Below are 19,952 nucleotides of genomic sequence, written 5' to 3' on the forward strand. Positions count from 1 at the left end.
TCAGACAGGAGTGGAGGACTAAGCAAATGATTGTGATGTGATGAAGATGCTGCTGTCTCCATGACAACGCTGACTTAAAGTTCATAACCTGTTTTGCTTCTTGATTACAATGTAGTGACAGTATAATCCCAAGTATGTCAATTGTGCATGTGACCTTTGCAATGCAATTTGCGACATCTAAACAAATTGTGCAATAATATAAAAAATCAACAAGCCTGTGCCAAACAATGTTGGTGATTAGATTGACAGGCAGTTTTGTTGACAGTTATATGCTTTTACCCCCAAAAACCAAACCACAAATATAGCACAGTGACAGATCATTCCCAGTACCCCTTGGGAGAGTGAGGAAACATTTTTGGAAGGCTAAATTTGACCCATGTTCTCTGCTATGCTTTGGGCTCCTCCAGCTTAGATTGTGGTATGTGAATAGATACATATATTCAGCTGATGTTAACTGTTGAATCCTGCAGTCACATTTCAAAGTAAATCTTTGGCCAGCTGTATTGTGATCAGAGGTGTAGGTCTTTGCCGCAGCTCTTGTTCTGTCAATGTAAAACAGATTTGATGCGCGTGGGTTAATGCTAAATGATGTACTTTGTGTGTGTGTCCCTAAACCTCTTTTGCATGAGTATGCTATTTGTGGGTGATAATTGGCATTGGCTCTCATGCCCAGTGTCTATTACAAGTATTGTTTTCATTCGTAAGCTTGGAAAAATTTCAAGAACTTCTGATCTCATTGTTTCTTTTTTTATGAACTACAGCCCTGGTTAATTCTCTGCCAAATCCAGGCACCCCACTGTGTTTATTTTTAGCTTGGACCATGTGGTTGGAAAGTATAGCTTTAAGTCCTTTGCTTCACGTCAACCATTTTTCATTCCCCTAACTTGAGTTTCTTAAGCCCTAAATCCCCTTAGTGTCTTTCTGTCTTTGTCAGTGCGTCCCCAGAGGTCTCTTTAGCTGCAGTATTTGTAGTTCTCAAGGGTACTATGTTCATGTAGTTTCCATTAGCTGCTGAAGCACAATGCATACTCTGTGTACATTATCCGGTGCAGTGTGGATTCCTAATTTGTCTTGGTCTCTGTGTTTATTCTTCATCACATATGGGCTTTTTAAGGACTGATTATGAAGACCTGAGGTTTTAATTTGTTTCATTTCTGTCTTTATATTTGAAAACAGACCATGTGATAATGAAAATTAAAAAACTTGCAGACTGGAAACAACTGTAAAAAAAAAACTTTTAAAAATCAACCAAAATACAAACATTTTGAGCACCCGTTAAATTCCCAACCCACCCCACACACCCCTATATGTCCACAATTAAATACATAACACCAATGTAAATACTAGCAGTAGGCTTTAACATACATGAACATACATGTTGACACTTTCATTCACACATACACACATTATTAAGAACAACTAAAAATGGACTGAAAATGCTTTTTAAAATGATTTAGAGTTACAATCAGTGCTCAAAATAATGAATGTCAACAGGGTGATGAGAAAATAACACTTTATTGTGAACTGTGCCCATAATTAAGGATATTAAGAATAACCTGTTTTGCTTATTCAGAGGGTCTGCTCTAAACTGGGTGCATGAATCAGAACAAACATTCAAAGAAAGAAACAGTCAACCCATCGTTTCATGCATTGTGTGTGATCTTGAGCTGTCGTGACTTCCGTGCTCTTCACAGTGAATTAATCGCAGTCAGTGGGCCACAAATATGGAAGCGGAAACAGTAATGTGTGTGAAGTTACAAGTTTTATGTGATTAGTTGGGGGTGGTTAATGTTGCAGAATGTGGGATGCCATTGTATAGAATACTTGTGTACATACATAAAACAGAAGTTTCAAAAAAGGAAAAACATTTTTCAACTTAAACATCAGCATAATGTATACAACTTTTGCTTTTCTCATGTGTTTGTCTGCAGCCTGAAGGCAGTGCTGTCGGCCTCACCATCCACCGGTGCGTTGGATCTGTCCGGTATCCCTCTGACAGCTCGGGACATGGAGCGTCTGTGCTCGCACCTGCAGCGTCACGCCTCCAACGTGATCAGCTTGGAGCTGGGCTTCACCGAGCTGACCGACGAGGCTTTCCTCCTGCTGCTACCCACTCTGTCTGTTCTTCCTCACCTGGAGACCCTGGCACTGAATGGAAACAGACTGACCAGAGCTGTTCTGAAGGAGCTGACCGATGCCCTGAAGGTCAGAAACTCCCTGTTGAAGTAAACAAATAAGACCTATTGCTTTTAGTTGCAAAGAATGGTATCTTTCCTTACTGAAGAGGACATACTTTTCCATGAGCTTTTAACCCATTTCACTGCTTGTCTATGGCAGAAACCTCAAACCATATTAAAAGCATGTATTTATCATTTGTGATGTCATTTTGCAAATTTAAATTTGGCCAGTGGGACGAAGACTGAGTGGTGCTGAGGTGGGAGAAACAAGCAGCAATCACCATAAGTTTAATATTCAAGAACAAATATCAGTTGAGTAAACCCATCCCCAAAAATATACTTCTCTTTGAACGTTAATCTTTTTTTAATAGATAATTAGCTCATCCCCCAAACAGCAGAAACAGATTAGCAGTGACATTAAATAAGTCTGAAGATATTAGAAATGAACTAAAATCAACAATGAATTTATTAATAAGTTCTGTGTGTGCATCCAAAGCTTTATGTATCTTACTGTATCATAGAGCTCCATTGTTGTCCGAAAGCTGTTAAAAATATGTCAGTGAGACACACAGTTGTACAGTATGACATGTTCCTTCATTACCATGAACACACACACTGTAGTTTATTTTGAGTCAACCCCACACAAAACACACACACACACACACACACACACACACACACACACACACACACACAGTCCTGGTGCCATAAATACCGACTAGCCTACAAAATGTGTGTTAATGTGCAGCTGAAAATAGTCCCAATCAAAAACACCATTTATTCCTGTTTGACTGTTTCTAAAAATAAAAAAATACAGTGCCCAGTTGTTAAAGGATGATATTTGGCCTTTAATTTGTGTAATTTGACTTGCAAATAATATTGACATTCCAATTAACCTAAGCAGTGCTTTGTGTCTTGTGCTAATTAGCAAGTGTTAGCTTTACTGCCATTAGAAACTCTCATGTAACTATCCAGCGATGTTTGAAAAACCCTGAAGATCGTTTAGAGGCACTTAGTTCTTTTCTGACATTATTTCCACAATCCCGAAAGACTCTTAATTGCACAATAAAAAGATTGCGACTGTTTCCTATCCATGTAGTCAGACATGGATAGGAATGACAAGACAGCTATCTTTGGTTTGAGACACATGCTGTGTAAATGAGGTTTAGGGCGTTAGAAAGCTAGCGGTAGCAAGCTATTGTTAATAAGCTAGTGTTAGTAAGCTAGCATTAACATTTGCGTTATCGTTCGCAGTACCAAATCATTACAGACTGCTAAATTAACCCAATAAACCTACTGATGGCTTATATGTGACAACAGTATAGTGGTTCTTAGTGCAAAAAACACATATAATGCATTTGTATAAAGTGGTGATCATGTTCACTGTAGTTACATCTTCAGCTGCCACTTCATCTTTGAACCGTTGTCCCTCCCCTTCCGCTACATAGCGAAGATGGCGGCTGTTGAGAATGAGAAGTGTCACTCAACTTTTTGACCGTTTTGAGAGCACCATACTGGTACTTACGGTGTACTGCATTTTTCCATACTTCTCAGTGTGAAAGCACTTATGCACTCAGATTATTAAGTGTAAGTACAGAAGTACAAGATTTGAGACACAGCAACAGTTTTCAGATTTTCTTAATAGGCTTGTTGAAAGTTGAAAGTATTGAGAGTTGTACTAACACATTGTTGGTTTTGGTATTTTCATGGGATTTCTTCTGTATGAAAAATATAGAATTTTGTCTTTTAAAATCATTTTTCTTTGCTGCCATTCAATGGTAGTATCAAGAATGGCACTGTGGTTGACAGCTGTGCATGCTGCAGTGCAATGGAAAAATCTACACATAATAGTGTGTGTTGAAGCTGACCATCTTTTTGACAGTTATCTCATTTGTTTGCTGTAATCCTCTTAAATGTGATGATGATCTTGTTATTAAAGTGTGTTTATATTTTTTCCTTTAGGATCCAGGCAGTTTCCCCAGCGTGACATGGATCGACCTTGGCAACAATGTGGACATCTTCTCCCTGCCGCAGCCTTTCCTGGTCAGCCTGAGGAAGCGCTGTCCAAAGCAGGGCAACCTGCCCACCATCCTGGAGTTCGGAGAGAGTCAGGCCAGCGACCCACCCGAGAGGCTGAGGGGTCTTGGTGAGGAGGAGGAGACCGATGACACAAACCGCACCGAGAGCATGGGCGACCTCCGGTCAGAAGTGGAAGAGGAACTGGATGGAGACATGGAGATAGAGGACATGATGGAGGAGCTGCTGGACTTTGACAGGGAGGTGCAGGGGAAGGAGGATGAAGAGGAGAGCATGTGGACCATGGAGGAGCAAAGAAAAGTGGAGAGGGGGAGGAGGAGGAGGAGGACAGGGGAGGAGGAGGAGGAGGAGCAGGGGAAAGAGCAGGTGGGGCAGAAGGCGGTGATGGACGAGGACGATGACGACACAGAGAGCCACTCCTCCAGACTGTCCTGCTCCAGCCATTCGCAACACTCCTCCCCAGCCACCGAGCCAATGAGAGTAGAGGAGGACGACTTGAACGACGACCAATCAGACCACTTGACCTGATTGCTGCTCCCTGCTCCGCTCTGCTTATATTTCCCCTCCTGTGTCGAGTCGTGTCCGGAAGGAGGCGAGAGGACTTTTGTCTCCAGCAGAGGCTGACTGAGCGTGCTCGAAGCTGAAAGTCACACAGGCTGCAGCGTTGGAAGGATGTCATCCATTGAACATGCTTATTCGATACTCCACTCCACTGATCAGATTTTTGAGCAGCCACCACAGTGTTCAGACACTGGCAGAGTGACAGCTGAAGCTCGGTGACTGTGTGACTGCAGCCGCTGACTGTAATGTGAGAAGACAATCCCCTGCAGGACGTCCGTCTGTCATAACTGCCTGTTGTTTCAAAGTCTGACTAGACTAAGGATGCTAATGCATAGAATAGACTGATTAATTATATCACCTGAGACTTTTATGTATAACTGGGAATGTTTATCTTTATTCAGGTCCTTCCTCCTTGTAACCATGTTAATACCTACATGTGCCTGTAACACGTCCCGTTAAGAGTGTGTGCGGCCACATAGAGAGATATAAAAAGAGATCAGAAAATATAGAGACTTACAAACTAGTCAGGGCCCTTAAAACTTTAAGAAAATTTGCCAAAAACTAGAAGTAGAAATATATAAAATGCCTCCCACATATGTTGACGGTTAGCCAGATGGATCGCAAGATAGACAGAAATCCAAAGTCAAGCCAACAGATTTGTGGAAGCTAAAGAAGCAAACACATGTCATGGAAGAGGAGTGCGCTGAAGATGAAATTAGTCAGCTGAAACCAAAAGAAGTAAACAACCGATGAAGGAAGAAAAATAAATTGAAAGGAACAGAGCTGTTGGTGATAGATGCGATACTCTGATTGCATGTGTCCCAAAGCCAAGTGCTGGGTATCAAGTTGAAATATTTAGTAGCCTTTTTTCCCCTCATAATCCAGGTCATGTTTCACTAGACAGCACTGTACAACCTAAGCTTATCAACTAAGCAGCACTTATGTTGATGGGCTGAAGCAGTTTATATGTATTGATATATAGGCTGCAGCTATGACCACATTCACGTATTGTGTCTGCTGGGTTACAATACTATCCACATGCAGTATGTAGCGCTCACCCCACCCCAATGTGTCACTTACAGTCTTATAGTCCATTGCAAAGCTTTAAGAAACAAACTGTATTTTTGAATGTACAGTATCTGTCCATGGCTAATTGTTTAGATTGTAATTTAGCTATTTAAAGAAGATTACCATTCAATTCAAGGACTGATATTTGTTATTTTTGTGGTATGGGATGGTCCAAGCAATATTTGTGTACATGAATTATGCTTCAAAGCTGAACCGCACTGCTCATTTGTGATATTGTAAAAGTCACAGCCTGGCGTTGTTGATAACAGAAGGGAAGATTTAACTGAGGCATAGATTATGAACTTGTATAGTAGACAGCCTCACTTTATAGTAGTTATTAAATGAAATAAATGCAAACATATGTTTCCCCCAACGGCTGCTCCGGGCAGAAATATATTCACTTTTGGAGCTGCTAACATGTGTGGCATCAAATTAAAAGTGTTTCAGTTGCATCTCGAATCTTTCAGCAACCCCAGCTGGCTCTGTTATTGAACATTGGCTGTATGGAGTAAAAGCCTGAGGCTGGGAATACATTAACAAACACCAATATAGTATAAATCAAATAATATGCCAGATTTTGCCAGTGAGTGTAATAACAACCCTAACACTGTATTTGATGGATATTAACTAAAAAACAAGACTCTTGTATTGGAGTATTTGAGATGTATAGCTGTTCATGTTACTGCTGGAATGTTTTAAAGGGGCACTCCACTTATTTTACTAATTGTAGGAGGACTAATCAATCAATGAGAACACTTTTATAAGTGGTACTGAAGTCTAATTAAAAAAATAACTGATGTCCTAGAAAATACATTGTTTAACTGCATTATGGGACATGTAGGATCCAGTGTTTTTGAAGTTCGACAAATACTAGGAAATAAAAGTCAGGATATCTCAGTCTCTGCTGCTTCAGTTTTGACCTTTTAAATAAAAAAACATCTCCAGTCCTCGAACTTTATGGAAATGCAATACTAAATCTCTGGAATACCCTTTTAAAATGTGGTAGGTGTTGCTTATCTGTGTTGAATAATAATTCTTATCAAGAGATGTTGGATGGGAACCATTCTGTATGTCTGATAAATATAACTGATATCTTACCTCTGAATTGATTGCTTGAGGCTTTGTGGAAAGGTCAGCTTGGCTGCATGTTGAAAATCCAAAATGTGGACCTGGACTATCTTGACAGTATTGCCGAGCACTTGCAGATGTAGATTATCCATTCTACCTTCCATGCAAAGCTACAAAAAATGTTACCACAGCCGTAATCAGATAAGAAATGAGCCATGCATCAAAACTGAAATTAAATTCAGAAAAATGCCTGATCAGTATAAACAGATTGGTAGATTCGGTGCTGGCTTCATTTTATTTACAGCACCAGTAAACTTAGTTACAGCAGAGCCTCATAAACTAAAGCAAGCAGCCAATTAAATCAATTTGATAGATAGATTTTAATTACAATACCCTATTTTGGAAAACAGCCCTGTTATGATTATTTTTACATATTCATATAACGGTGAACTGAAACTAACCTGACTTCTAAGCCTAGTATCTGTTTAACACTGAAGGTGTTGTGACCTTACCATTACCACAACTACTTTGCCCAGAGGTTTATCATACAGTGGCGTTGTAGTTTAATGTAGAAATTCAGTGGTATTGCACTTGAAGCTAATTACAAAGATATATTTCCCTTTAAGCTACCTTTACAATAAGCTATCATTGCATTATCCCATTCAAATCGCAAATAGATCATTACAATGAACCCTTTAAACAGAGGCAGACGGGTTGCGATGCACGACTCTACAGTTGTTGCAGCTGAGCAGCATCGTCAGACGGTTAATGCGAGACAGAGTAAGATTGTCCTTGAAAACCACAGTCATTTTCTGCAATTGAAGCCATTGCGTGGAGAGAAGTCAATGCCACGCAACTAAAACATTGATTTGTCATAAAGTGAGTTCAGATTGTGATGTGAGCATTTGTGTGCCATCAAGTACCGGTTGGTGAAGATTACTGGCTTTCTACAGCACTGTCAGCGGTTTGGACCCTGTTCTCAAAGTCAAACTGACTCACTCCAACTGACTTTGGCTCCAGGAACTCTTGTGAAAAGCTTCGAGACTTATTCTCAGGTTTTATTGTGGTTTTTATCTTGCTTTTCGCTGTTAACAGGACTGTCTGATGGCAGAGAGAGAAAGAGTTTGACAGTGGAAGTCAGAGTTATGTGTACATATTTTTGGTAATGTGCTAAAGCCATGCACCTACTCTGCTTTTATGTTAAGGTCACGGCAAATCAAAGCAAGCAGGTCCTAACTAGAGTAGACTGATATGTCAAACATAATCCTGAGTTTCAAGAACTCCTATTTATTACCCTTAGATTCACATAATGTTTCAATATTAACCAAAACTCACATATCACTCAGCTGCACTTCATCCACTGCAACCCCTTTGTTAATAATCAAATACAAATTGTAGCCACATGTCTAATTGTTTGGTCTCCCAGTGACTAAAGACCGGACAGAATGACTTGTCCTATAGTGTGTTATTGTAAGATGTGTGGGACAAGGCTATGAGCTTGAAGTGACCAATTGGCTGTGTGAGTCTTTTTGGTGTACTCTGAGAAGTAAAACAGAACATGTTAATGTGAATCTGAAGACATGAGAGTCTGTAGCCTTGAATATTTTGTCTCTCTGCAAACCTTTCTTCTATATGTATTTGTCATTCTACAGTATACCTCTGTATTATTCTCTATACAGCATCATTCTTCGGTCATTCTCGCCTTTCCCCAGAGCTCCCGCAGATCTTTAATTTTCATGCCACATTATCGAGGTGACAATGGTCTGTGCATTCATTTACGAGTGAAGTTGTTATGCCATGGATCTTACCAATAAATTCTATGATATGAAAAGACATCACGTCCTTCTGTACTTTTTTGTGTTTTGAATATGATGACTGCTTGAGAGCTGTTATCTACAGCGAAGTTTGGAGTGCTGGTGTCAGCTAAAGCAGAGACTACGCAGACCATGTTTCATAGATTGTTTTATAGATTTAATTGTGGTTTTTTAACTATTTACTAAAGATTTATGGATCAGTTACAAGGTCTCAGTAAGAACAACGTTGCCAGCTCACCATTCATTTCACTTGGTGTTGAGCCATTAATTTTCTGTAGTTGTAAATGTCATTATTAACTGCATTAAACTATCATGTGTATGTCTATAATAAAGGGTCAATAATTTCTAAGTTTCTGATAAGACAATTGCTACATTAATAAAATATTTTCTACAATGACACAAGTTCAGGGTTAAATGTTAATAAATTGCAAATAAAATCCGACTTCAGATCTAATTTAAATGCAGCTAATGCAAACCCTGCAGCTGCTTTATTTAAAAAAAAAAAAGGGGGGGAGGGGGGGGGGGGGGGGGGGGATTAATGGTCCACTGAATGGGTCTTTATCATGAACTGAAGAGCAAAAAGAATACATAAATATGCCCATAAATAATCTATGCAGAACTATTATATTGTATTTATCATATTATACATAATATATTTATGATACTCATATGGTATTTTAATACAAATCTAAGTCTGCTTATTACAGTAGGTTGATCATTTTAGGTCAGTGCTTTGGTTGCTGAATGTAACTACACAACATTTTTCTTTCTTTCTTTTTTTATATATATATTTCAAGTTCACCAATCTGTATATATTAAGCGATCTTTGTATGTTATTTATTTACTTATTTATTTATTGTGGCCAAATGTTTTGGTGATGGATATCAAACCACAACAGATATCAGTATAACAGTGTTGATAGTGAAATGAAGACTTGTACATAGTCTTTGGCTGACATCTAGTGGTATAATTCATACATTGCAACAGACCCATTATTTACTGGGTTAAATGTGCTAAATATACAGTATATTTTGAGACCTGAATGGTTGTGGCAGCAAAATGTGAAGTGCGTGGGTATGTCTCTGTGTGTGTGTGTTTATATAATTACAGCACTGCTGCTGATCTGGCGCAATAATCAGGCAAGTTTGGTTTCACAATGAGCCACAGTCAAAAGCACAGGAGCGTCAAGTCACCAACAGTTAACATGAACAGGAACGCGCTTCACTCACTTCACTTTACTAAATAAAAGACTATATTTACTGAATAGAAAACCTGCGTAAACACTGAGTTATAAACAATGAATGCAATTTGCATGCTACAGTGATATGCCTATTCTTAATTTTAAAGCGCCACTTTTTTCTGAAAATGTACCTTTGTACTTCATTAAACCGTGTCGCTCTACACCGGAAGTTTAAAACTCTGTTAACTTGACGCTTGACGTTAGCTTGACGTAGCGCGGCTGGTCTACGTCCCTCCTACGTCACATCCCGTGAGTGGGGTCTTTTTTTGTTTTCCCGTATCCGCCATTTCAGTTTTTGAAGTTAGTTGTCATCGGTCGCTGGGTTTTAGCTGGAATTCCGTCTCCTAAACGTGTTCTGCGTCAAAGATTAGACCTGAATCCGGGTCGTAAACCACGTAAGAGTCGTTTTCAGCTCGTGGTTGGGTTTCTGTGTCGGCGTGTGGATGTCCAGACGGCCAGCTGCGGGTGTCGCCTGTTTACTAAACGTGCTCTAGGCGCTAAAGTTTTTGTATGAGTTGAAGGCTTTGCGTGTGGATCGCGGGAGGGAGAGAAGGGAAGGCCCGGTGAAGCCTCGGCTTTGGAGTGGTTATCATGGCCGGAAATTTTGACGCGGAGGACCGCGGCAGCTGGTACTGGGGTCGGTTGAGCAGGCAGGAGGCTGTGTCTCTGTTGCAGGGGCAGAGGCACGGCGTGTTTCTGGTCCGGGACTCCATCACCAGCCCCGGCGACTACGTGCTGTCGGTGTCGGAAAACTCCAAAGTCTCGCATTACATAATTAACAGCATCAGCAACAACCGACAGTCCGGTCCAGGTAAGATAACATTGGTGGGGAGGGGGTGTGGAGAGAGAGAGAGAGAGGGGGGTGGGGGTGTCGGTGTATGGAGATGCTGATGTGACCATTCTTGCATGACTTGCACCAAAGCGAATGCGAAATAGTGTCTTTACCTATCTGTTATGAGGGTAATATAAGCAGGCCACACATTAACACATATCACTGTAGTGCACTGTAAAGACAAACACACATCTGGACGTGGTTTCAGAGCGTTTCCAGATGCACACACATGTAACACACCAGACATGACTCCATACAGCGCTTTAGTAATGCCTTGAGATTGATGCGCATGTTATTCCTACACACTCGTGTCACCAAAATACACCATGGTGGTGGGCGGTGTGAGTGTTCACATACACTGTATTCTCATGTATACTGTCACCTGGCTGCACCGCTCAGATTAGTCGACATAACTAGCTGACCCTGAACGAGCTGTAAACGTTTAAAAGTCTGTCATACTGCCAGGTTTTGGATAGACTTTGACCAGATTTGTTCCCTGCCTCTGCTGGGATTTTGTCCTCTGTAGGAAGTGCAGTAGAATATTTTGTTGTGTTTCCTCATACCTTCTCAAAAAACCATAGACTTTTCAGTTGAAGGAACAAACATGTATGAAAAGGGGAAAGACATGCAAGGACAAAACGAGGAAACAAAAAAACCACCCTGCTCATTCTGGAAATCACCTTCTTGATGACCTAAATAGTCAGGATTCAAACCTCCTATATTTGAATATGATGGAGCAGATAGTATTTAGAGTATAGAGTGTTTGGTTTCTCTGACCCCCTCTTCTATCCTCTCTTATTTGAACCAGGTTTGGCCCATCCCAGGTTTCGTATCGGCGACCAGGAGTTCGAAGCTCTCCCCGCTCTGCTAGAGTTCTATAAGATCCACTACTTGGACACAACCACCTTAATAGAACCCATCAACAAGTCCAAACACACCTCCTTTATCAGCGTAGGCCCCGGGGGAGGCCCTCTGCCGCGCCTGGAGGACGAGTTCGTCCGAGCGCTCTTCGATTTCCCCGGCAACGACGAAGAGGATCTCCCGTTTAGGAAGGGCGATATTCTCCGGGTTCTGGAGAAGCCAGAGGAGCAGTGGTGGAACGCTCAGAACTCTGAAGGCCGGGCGGGGATGATCCCAGTGCCGTACGTGGAGAAGTACCGACCGGCGTCTCCAAATTCGGCGGCGGGGGCCTGCGTACCTGGGGGGCCACCAGGTGGGACTGGATTGTTAGGGAACTCTGACGGCTCTGCGGCCCAGTCCAGCGCTCCGCTGCTGGGAGACCCCAGTCAGTACGCCCAGCCCACCCCCCTCCCAAACCTCCAGAACGGACCTGTCTATGCCAGGGCCATACAGAAGAGGGTGCCCAACGCCTACGACAAGACTGCCCTGGCTTTAGAGGTAACTATGGGTGTGTGTGCTGTTATCTGAAATCTTTACTTGGTTTCTGGACTCCAGCCTGACTTCACACTTGTTCTTTGTGAACGTGAGCTGGTGGGAAGACGATGAAGAATGGATGTAGGTCCGGCCCTTAAAGCTTATCGAGGCTGAGCTGGCATTCTTTTGCTTTCTTTCCCATTGTGCTTTTGATTATTTCTTCCTCAGTATTAGTCGAGTAAGTTGAATCAAGGTCAGAAAGTGCTCGGCCTCGATAATCTGCTCATTTAATATTTTGTCTGCACGCATCGGTCCAGGATCACACAGATTGATCAGTGTAAAGTGTCCATAATGTTTATTAACTCTTCATCTTTCTGCACTAGCGCTGTAGTTGAGTCGGGGGTTGTTACTGTTTATCCACAGGTTTGAACTTGATAGTAAAGATGAGAGGGCACCCAAAACAATGAAAGCTGCCTCTAAGCTCTCCTCTCTGCTCACTGTGGCTGTGGCTGTTTAACTGTCCGGAAGCGAGAGCGCGGCTCCCACGGAGCAGGTCGTTGGGGGAAGGAAATAGTTTGTGTTTGGGAACAGGACCATTTCCTCTGGTCTCTGTGAAGCCGGGAGTCCGGCTGAGCCTTGAGCCAGGAGCGGGACTAGAAGACAGGCTCCGTCTCTGCTGGATGCCACCGCTTATAAAGACACTAATACAGATCCTTTCTTTGACTTGAGCTCATCCACAGATCTACTGCTGCTGCTGGTTGATTGGTTGGTTCATCTTTGTCCTGCTTATTTGTGAACTATATAAACTTGAAAATGAAACCAGAGAGGTTTGTTTGACCTCTGCTTGGTTTAAAATATGACAGGATCACTTTTGTTGGAGTTTCTGCCACTCCCACCTGTGGTAGACTTTTATGGCTCTGACCTGTGTGCGAGGCAGCTTGCCCCCCCACCCCCCCTGCTCAAGCAGTCCAGAAGTGTGACTCAGCAAGGCGGCACTGAACAGTTAATAATTAGCTAGCATTTCCTCGTCTCGTTCTCTTAAACCAGATATAGATATGGCTATATGACTATATGTTGAACTGATTAATTCATATTTAATTACACAATTACATTTGGCTTTAGCATATTTTTCATACACATTCATGCCAATAAAGCCATTTCAGTGGAAAAAGTAGAGAGAGGAGAACTGAGAGAGTGTCTGTGTGAACTCTCTGTGAACTCGTGTGTCTTTAATTGCTCCGGAGTTACACAGTTTCGGGCCAGTTTAGTATATTTCACTAATTTAGTTTTTATCTTAATTTGGGCATACAAAGATGGATGATTATACCCGAAGATGTCTGCACATGTTGGACGCGTTGGAGCCTTTAGCAACAACCTTCCGGCGACATTTTTCTAAATATCCGAAATGGTCCCACACTGCCGACTTGGTGCGTTTGTTTGATGGATATAATTGAGTATCACTCCAGGCAAACTGAAAGCCTGACACTCTGAGTATACAATATGACTACATGCCACACACGCACACATATACACACACACGATGCGTCTCCTGTCGCGATTCACGAGAGATTTTCCGCTACTCCAATCTCGCGAGATACTGTAATTGATCAAATTCTTCCGGTTATCCTACCGTGACATTTATAATCATGGTTCATTGTAAAACCAGTTAATTCTGACATCCCTATCTGTGGCCTAAATACCTCAAACACCTCGCAATGTTATGCCATCCAGTACGTCAACAGACAGCTGGATGTGTCAAATGGCTCCGGCTTGTTATGTAATGATGAGCGTCTGCATGCTTTTCACCATGCAGACATCTCAGCACCTCTATTTAAAGCATCCTGCATATAAAGCAGAGGCAAAGGGCTTAAAAATATGTGGGGGGAAAAAATAGCACTGTTAGATGTTGTAATAAAGCACAATCCAGTCATATCATAAGTTCATTGTACTCCAGGTAAGCCGTCTGTAAAAATACGCCTCATTTTCTTTGGGCGCTGTTGAAATCAAGTGGAATTGTTTCCTAATTCAACAGAGCGAGGGGAGCGAATGACCCACAAAACACTATTAACAGCAGCCAGCAGTCTGAATTAATGATATCCACAAGCAACAGCAAAAGCATGCAAACACAGCGGCTTCAGTTTATACTGTCGCGCCGCATCTGTGTCACCGTTCACATATGTTTAGAGCCGAAAACAAGGTCACGCTAAAAACATGATTCGGGCTCCAAATGTGAGGATGTGCTGTTTTTTTCCCAGCTAAATATCTTTGGGTTTTGGACTGTTAATTAGACAGTACATTTTCTTCTTCTTCTTCATTCCACCATCAATTACTGACCTCACCAGACATTTTTAACTATCTTCCTCAAGATAGTTTCCTGTTTCCTTCTACATATTATAGCTCTCCTTAGAAGTATAAACCCAAAAAAACTTTTTATTTTTTTATTTTTTTATTAGAACAATACTTTTTACAGAACACAACATTTACTTAGTGGATAGAGAAATATAAGTCATAAATAGGAAATATACAAAATTACAGCCACATTTTCAGTATATTGCTCAGCAAATTCAGTCTGTTGAATCTCCATTTTTCAAAACAAAAGCAGTAAATTAAACTTTTTTTCCAAATTTACTTTTCAAAAATCTCGTGACTCTCTTAATAGTTATTAAAGTAAACTCATTTCATTCTTCGTTCTGGCATTTTCTAGATTAAATGATTCATCAGAAAGAATCCTGAATATCATTAGTCAACAATGAAAGCAACTGTTATTTTCAGCCCTACATGTTTGTTATACATCACAATTTAAAGGACATGTTCGCAATTTTTTAATTGTCCTAAAACAGCAGTCAGGTGCCCGTATGATTGAATTTCCTCCTGGTCATACTGAGCATTAAGAGATCTCATTCATAGTAAGCTTCAGTGTAAATGATCGGGGACAAAAATCCACAGTCCTTGCTCAGTGCAAAACTGATTTAGATGTATTTACATGAGGCTTCAGATTAGATCAAATAATACTGTGTTAGTCAAAAATGTGTTAATAAAAATAGAGCATTAATAGAAAGAATAAAGGGCCAATACTGATATTACTGAGCCAAATATTACTAATATCAATATATTGGCTGATAAAGTTATATGTACAGAATATATACATAAAGACACGTTTTTTTTTGCAAAGATTCCTCAAATGTGGTAATCAAACACTTGTGACATGGATATGTAATAGAAGCCAGGATATTTTACAGTGTAACAATAAATATAAAAATGGCACTAAAACCTTAAACACCACTGCAAATTTAATCGTATGCATTTGAATTAAGAAAAAAGATCAAATATACATAAAATGCTGCCTATATAACTTTTTTTTTTAAATTAAAAAATACATTTTGGACAATATATTCGCCAATGTATCTGTGATAGTTCAATATCGGTTGAGCAATATATCGGTCTGGCTCTACTATTTAGTATGAATCCCTGTTTTTGCTCAACAGAGGTACACAGCCTGTTGCTGTGGAAGATATCCTCTTGATTTGACTCACTCGTATTAGCTTCAGATAAACATTTGGATACATTTTTACACAAAATGAGGACTGTGGATTTTTGCCCACCATCACTCCCATTAGAAGTGCATCAGGAAGTGACCTTTTAATGAACAGGAGGAATGTGATTTCAGTGTTCACATTAATTAATTGCTGTGTTTATGTATTTCTAAACATGTTTAACTGATACCTTTTATGCTGATGTGAAGCATCTGGTTCCACCATTGTGTACGAATGGTGCTACACCAGTAAAACTGAAATGACTCTTCTTTAAGATACCGCTATACTATAAGTATATAAATATAAGTAGTACAGTACAGGAAACCATAGCAGAGCTGCTCAGCTGTCAAACATATCTAAACTACTTGACTAGTCGTACTGCATGTGTGCTTGAGGTTAAGTGTGCAGCTGCGGTACGGGGGACAAAAAATATAAACACTCATTTTTTAAAGTCTCGCTGCATCTGGAGACATCTGGTTACACAAATTGTGCCAGGTATTCATAAGAAGAGAAGACTGTGAGAGCTGCTTTAAAGGTTATCAGACTGATACTATGAGCCATAGAGAAGTCAAGAGTCTTACACACACCTGAACTTTGGAACTGACTTTAGTGCTGTTTGCTCAGGTTCAGTGACACAGCCACTCCTCCCTGTCACACTCAACCGTCACGACACAAGCATCCAGTGAAGGATTATGTACATTTAAGTCTTAATTTAGAAAATGATGATAGTAATCAATCTCATCACTGTGCCTGTCACATAATCACTGCTTCCCTCTCTCTTTCTCCTCCCTCTTCAGGTGGGCGATACGGTGATGGTGACCAAAATAAACGTGAACGGCCAGTGGGAGGGCGAATGTAAAGGCAAACGTGGCCACTTTCCCTTCACACACGTCAAACTGCTGGACCAGCACAACGCCGAGGACGAACTCAGCTGAGAGCGGTCAGCCAGCCGCAAACTGGACACTAGTATTAGACCCTTCCTCATCCTCTTCCCTCCCTCCCTTCCTTACTTCCTTCCTTCCTTCCCGTTCCACGTTGTCACCCACCCCCTTTGCTCCCTCTCCCCTTCACGTCTGCTCCAGCTCTTACCTGCACCAAGTACAGTTTCAGAGAATCACTGAGAACAAATAAACCGCCCCCTCGCCGGACTTTGTAATGCACACACCCTCCATCTGTACCCCTCCTATAACCTTAACTGCTTCCTCCTACTCCTCCTCTTCCACCTGCTCTGACCGGCCCCCCCCCCTCCCCTAAAAGAAAAAAACGGATCCTACACTCTACTGTGGAAGATGAACCGGGTCCCCCCTTGTTCCGCGGATTAGGCAACACCCTTCAGATATTCCCCCTCTTCGTCACCCCCCATCCCCCTTCGCTGCGGACACGTTATCGCTCTTCAGGAGACTTCTCGCCTCAGAGTTCGACCATTTCCTCTTCCTGTGTTGGAGCCAGTAGACAACAAGTGTCATTTTTCATCCTCGTCTCCCATCGGTCACCACAGTTACAGCGCTGTAGGATCACTCTATGCTGCATTCACGCGACAAGTGGAAACGTAACACTGATATTTTTGAGTGTTGGCCTTTTTTTTTTTCTTCTTCTTTTTTTAATTACAGACTTTGTCTTAAACCTGATCCGCTCGAGTCGTCTCACACTTACAGTGCATGCATGCGGTGGATTTAAAACACAGAATATTAGCTGGAACACACTATAGCAGCAAATTACTTTTTGATTTTTGTCAAAATTGTCATCTCCTCAGTGGTGGAGATCAAAGAATTAGGGGTCCTGAGTAATGAATCCCTGACGGTTATTGAAGGTATCTGTAGGCGTTTATAACACTGACACACACAACACTGAACAATACCTTCTGATAATGTTCACCACTTGAAAGGCGAAAGGTATTTTTAGGTTTGAAAGTAGTTTGCATCTACCGTTTTTGTCATTGGACTTGAATGCAGCATTATTTTTGGGGGTGACCCACACGCCAGCACACTAAATAAACACTCTAATGAACTACAGCTGGGAGGATTAAACCAAGGTTTTATCACATCTGAAAAGAGAGGAACAGCCAAGTCACCCGGAGGTGTACAGCCCTTCTACAGAGCAGACCCAAGGACCAGTCCAGCCCAGCCCAGCCCCTCCCAACCCGACTCCCTCCCTCCCCCCCTCTCGCCCTACACCAAATATCCAACGGAGAAAACACAACTCGGAGTCGAGATCAGCAGCTATAGGAGCGACATCACGTATAGTCGTAGCCGTAGACCAGGACCCAGCAGTCAAACCTGAGAAACTCATGTCGAGGTGGAGATGAAGGCAACACTACATCTACACAAGCTCTTCACACCTCCAACCTTGGCCCCTCCCCTCCTCATCCACCCATCACCAATGACCAAGTACCACCAAGTAGTCTTTTTGTAAGGAAAAAAAAAGAACATATTGTTATGAAATGATGTATTATGTGATTATCATTACATGCTAAAATATTGTTTTTTTTGTTCTGTTTTTTAATCTTTGTAATTGTCCTCATAGCTGATTATTTCTTTTTGTCCAGGGGGAGAAAGAAAGAAAGAGTTTCTGTGTATACTTTCTAAGCGATGGGTTCAACGGCGCAAAAAAAACGGATAAACTTGACTTTTTTTGTGTGTGGGGGGCACATCTGTTTGGCTCCCCGGCCCCTCATGAGGCCACACGCGTTCTCATTCTAAGTTTTTGGACATGAATGAAGTCGAACAGAGTGAATGTAGGATGTCCAACATGTTAGTAGCGTCTTCTCATGTTTTAGTGCTCGCCAGTTCAGCCCATGGAGTGGACCTTAGCATAACGGGACCGCTCTGTGTCGTCAAATGTGTCCAAGAAAGAAAAAGAAAGTGGTATGATTTGGTACCTTCCCTTTTTTTTCTTTTTTTTTTTTATCCTTTTTGCCACCTTGCATTGTTTTTGTTCTTTTAATCCTCAGGTTTAATCAGCCTGTTCTTCCTTCGTGCTTTCTCACTTAAATCTTGTGCCACTGTTTTATTTACAGCCTTGTCCATTTATGATGCACCAACCAACACGGACTGTTTCTTTTACTGTCTTATCTCTACCCTCTGCCATTTTTCTGTATTGCCAAGAGATCATACGAATAGATCAGCAAATTGTGACATAGTCCAGATTGATCCCCCTCCCGCCCCCCCTCTCCTTCCTGAGGTCGTTTTCTGTAGAGAATGAATCAATCCTCTCGTTGACACCTGACAATCATCACCCTCATTTATCATAATGCAGAAGAAGACCGTGTGTAGTTCAGAGCGGTGCCACAAACCTGGACCACTGTGAATTTGATCTGTGAGAACTCACCGTCTCTTCCAAGTGGAGGGTTCATCTCAGATGTCACGGTTCAGCATTTCTGGACAGTGTGCCTCGTCACCTGTAGGTGGCACCTTCTGGAAAGCTGTTCTGTTAGTGCTGATGAGATTTAAAGGAGATGAAATTAGATTTTGAACAATGCACTTAACTGCTTTTACACTGTCGGCATTGATAAGTGCTCTCTCTCTCATTTTTGTTTTTGTTTTAAATTGATCCCTGATTGTTCTCCATGACCTCACAGCTTTGACTGACGAGCTCTGCCCTGCTTTCACATTTTGTTCTTTGGCCATATTCCAAACCCGTGTGGGAAAAAAAAAAGATTCACTATTTAACATGATTCGGCTGACTTCTTGGACAAATCTGGTCTAGGAAAGTAACATTTGTGTTTACTGCCAGCTTTTGACACAGTCCTTTTTTCTTTTTCTTTTTTTTTTTTTTTTGAAATCTGTGTAGTTATAATCAAATCAAACTGCTTTGTCACATGCACTGCACTGCAGGTGCTTAGCTACATAAATCATTATCTTATAAATTGTGTTGTTAATGAAACCACCAAGAAGTATTTTTTTAGTAGCCCTGCATGAAGTCATTCCAAGAAGGGGTGGCAAAGTGCCCGTGGGAATTGTGTTAATATCAAAACGTGCCATTTTATTATAACACTATATTCTTTCAAAGACAATGGAAATTACCCTTTTATTTTCAGTAGCATGTAATGTGTTAATATACTAGTAAATAAAGTCAACCCCATGACAAATGATGGTTAATTTGCCTTTTTGTATGCTTTAAAACTATGTGCTGCTGAGTCAGGAAAGCTCTTACTTGGTATTTCGTAACCACTCTGACATTAAACATTTAGTTAGAGGTGCAGTGTGTAGAATTTAGTGGCGTCTAGCAGATCATACTTGACAGAGATTG

The 19,952-nt window shown here is 41.3% G+C and overlaps 2 protein-coding genes across 2 annotated transcripts in view; both read left to right on the forward strand.

Moving 5' to 3' along the window:
* lrrc75a (leucine rich repeat containing 75A) overlaps nucleotides 1-4,742 on the forward strand; it is a 67,146-nt gene extending 62,404 nt beyond the window's left edge. The window contains exons 4-5 of the mRNA XM_062419175.1: nucleotides 1,932-2,205; nucleotides 4,140-4,742. Of these exons, the coding sequence (XP_062275159.1) occupies nucleotides 1,932-2,205; nucleotides 4,140-4,742 (877 nt within the window). The remainder of the gene's footprint in view (nucleotides 1-1,931; nucleotides 2,206-4,139) is intronic.
* Nucleotides 4,743-10,275: 5,533 nt separating this feature from the next.
* crk (v-crk avian sarcoma virus CT10 oncogene homolog) lies at nucleotides 10,276-19,786 on the forward strand. Its single transcript, XM_062419431.1, has 3 exons — nucleotides 10,276-10,776; nucleotides 11,606-12,195; nucleotides 16,502-19,786. The coding sequence occupies exons 1-3, from the start codon at nucleotides 10,557-10,559 to the stop codon at nucleotides 16,637-16,639; spliced, it is 948 nt and encodes a 315-aa protein (XP_062275415.1). The 5' UTR covers nucleotides 10,276-10,556; the 3' UTR covers nucleotides 16,640-19,786.
* Nucleotides 19,787-19,952: the final 166 nt, after the last annotated feature.

The sequence above is a fragment of the Scomber scombrus genome, chromosome 5 (genome assembly GCF_963691925.1).
Source record: "Scomber scombrus chromosome 5, fScoSco1.1, whole genome shotgun sequence".
NCBI classification, from domain to species: Eukaryota; Metazoa; Chordata; class Actinopteri; order Scombriformes; family Scombridae; genus Scomber; species Scomber scombrus.

Bases quoted from the DNA above. Each gene is read 5' to 3' on its own strand.
- crk (XM_062419431.1), top strand. From the start codon at position 10,557: ATGGCCGGAAATTTTGACGCGGAGGACCGCGGCAGCTGGTACTGGGGT. The intron at 10,777-11,605 runs GTAAGATAACAT...TATTTGAACCAG, and splicing joins CAACCGACAGTCCGGTCCAG to GTTTGGCCCATCCCAGGTTT. The intron at 12,196-16,501 runs GTAACTATGGGT...CTCCCTCTTCAG, and splicing joins AGACTGCCCTGGCTTTAGAG to GTGGGCGATACGGTGATGGT.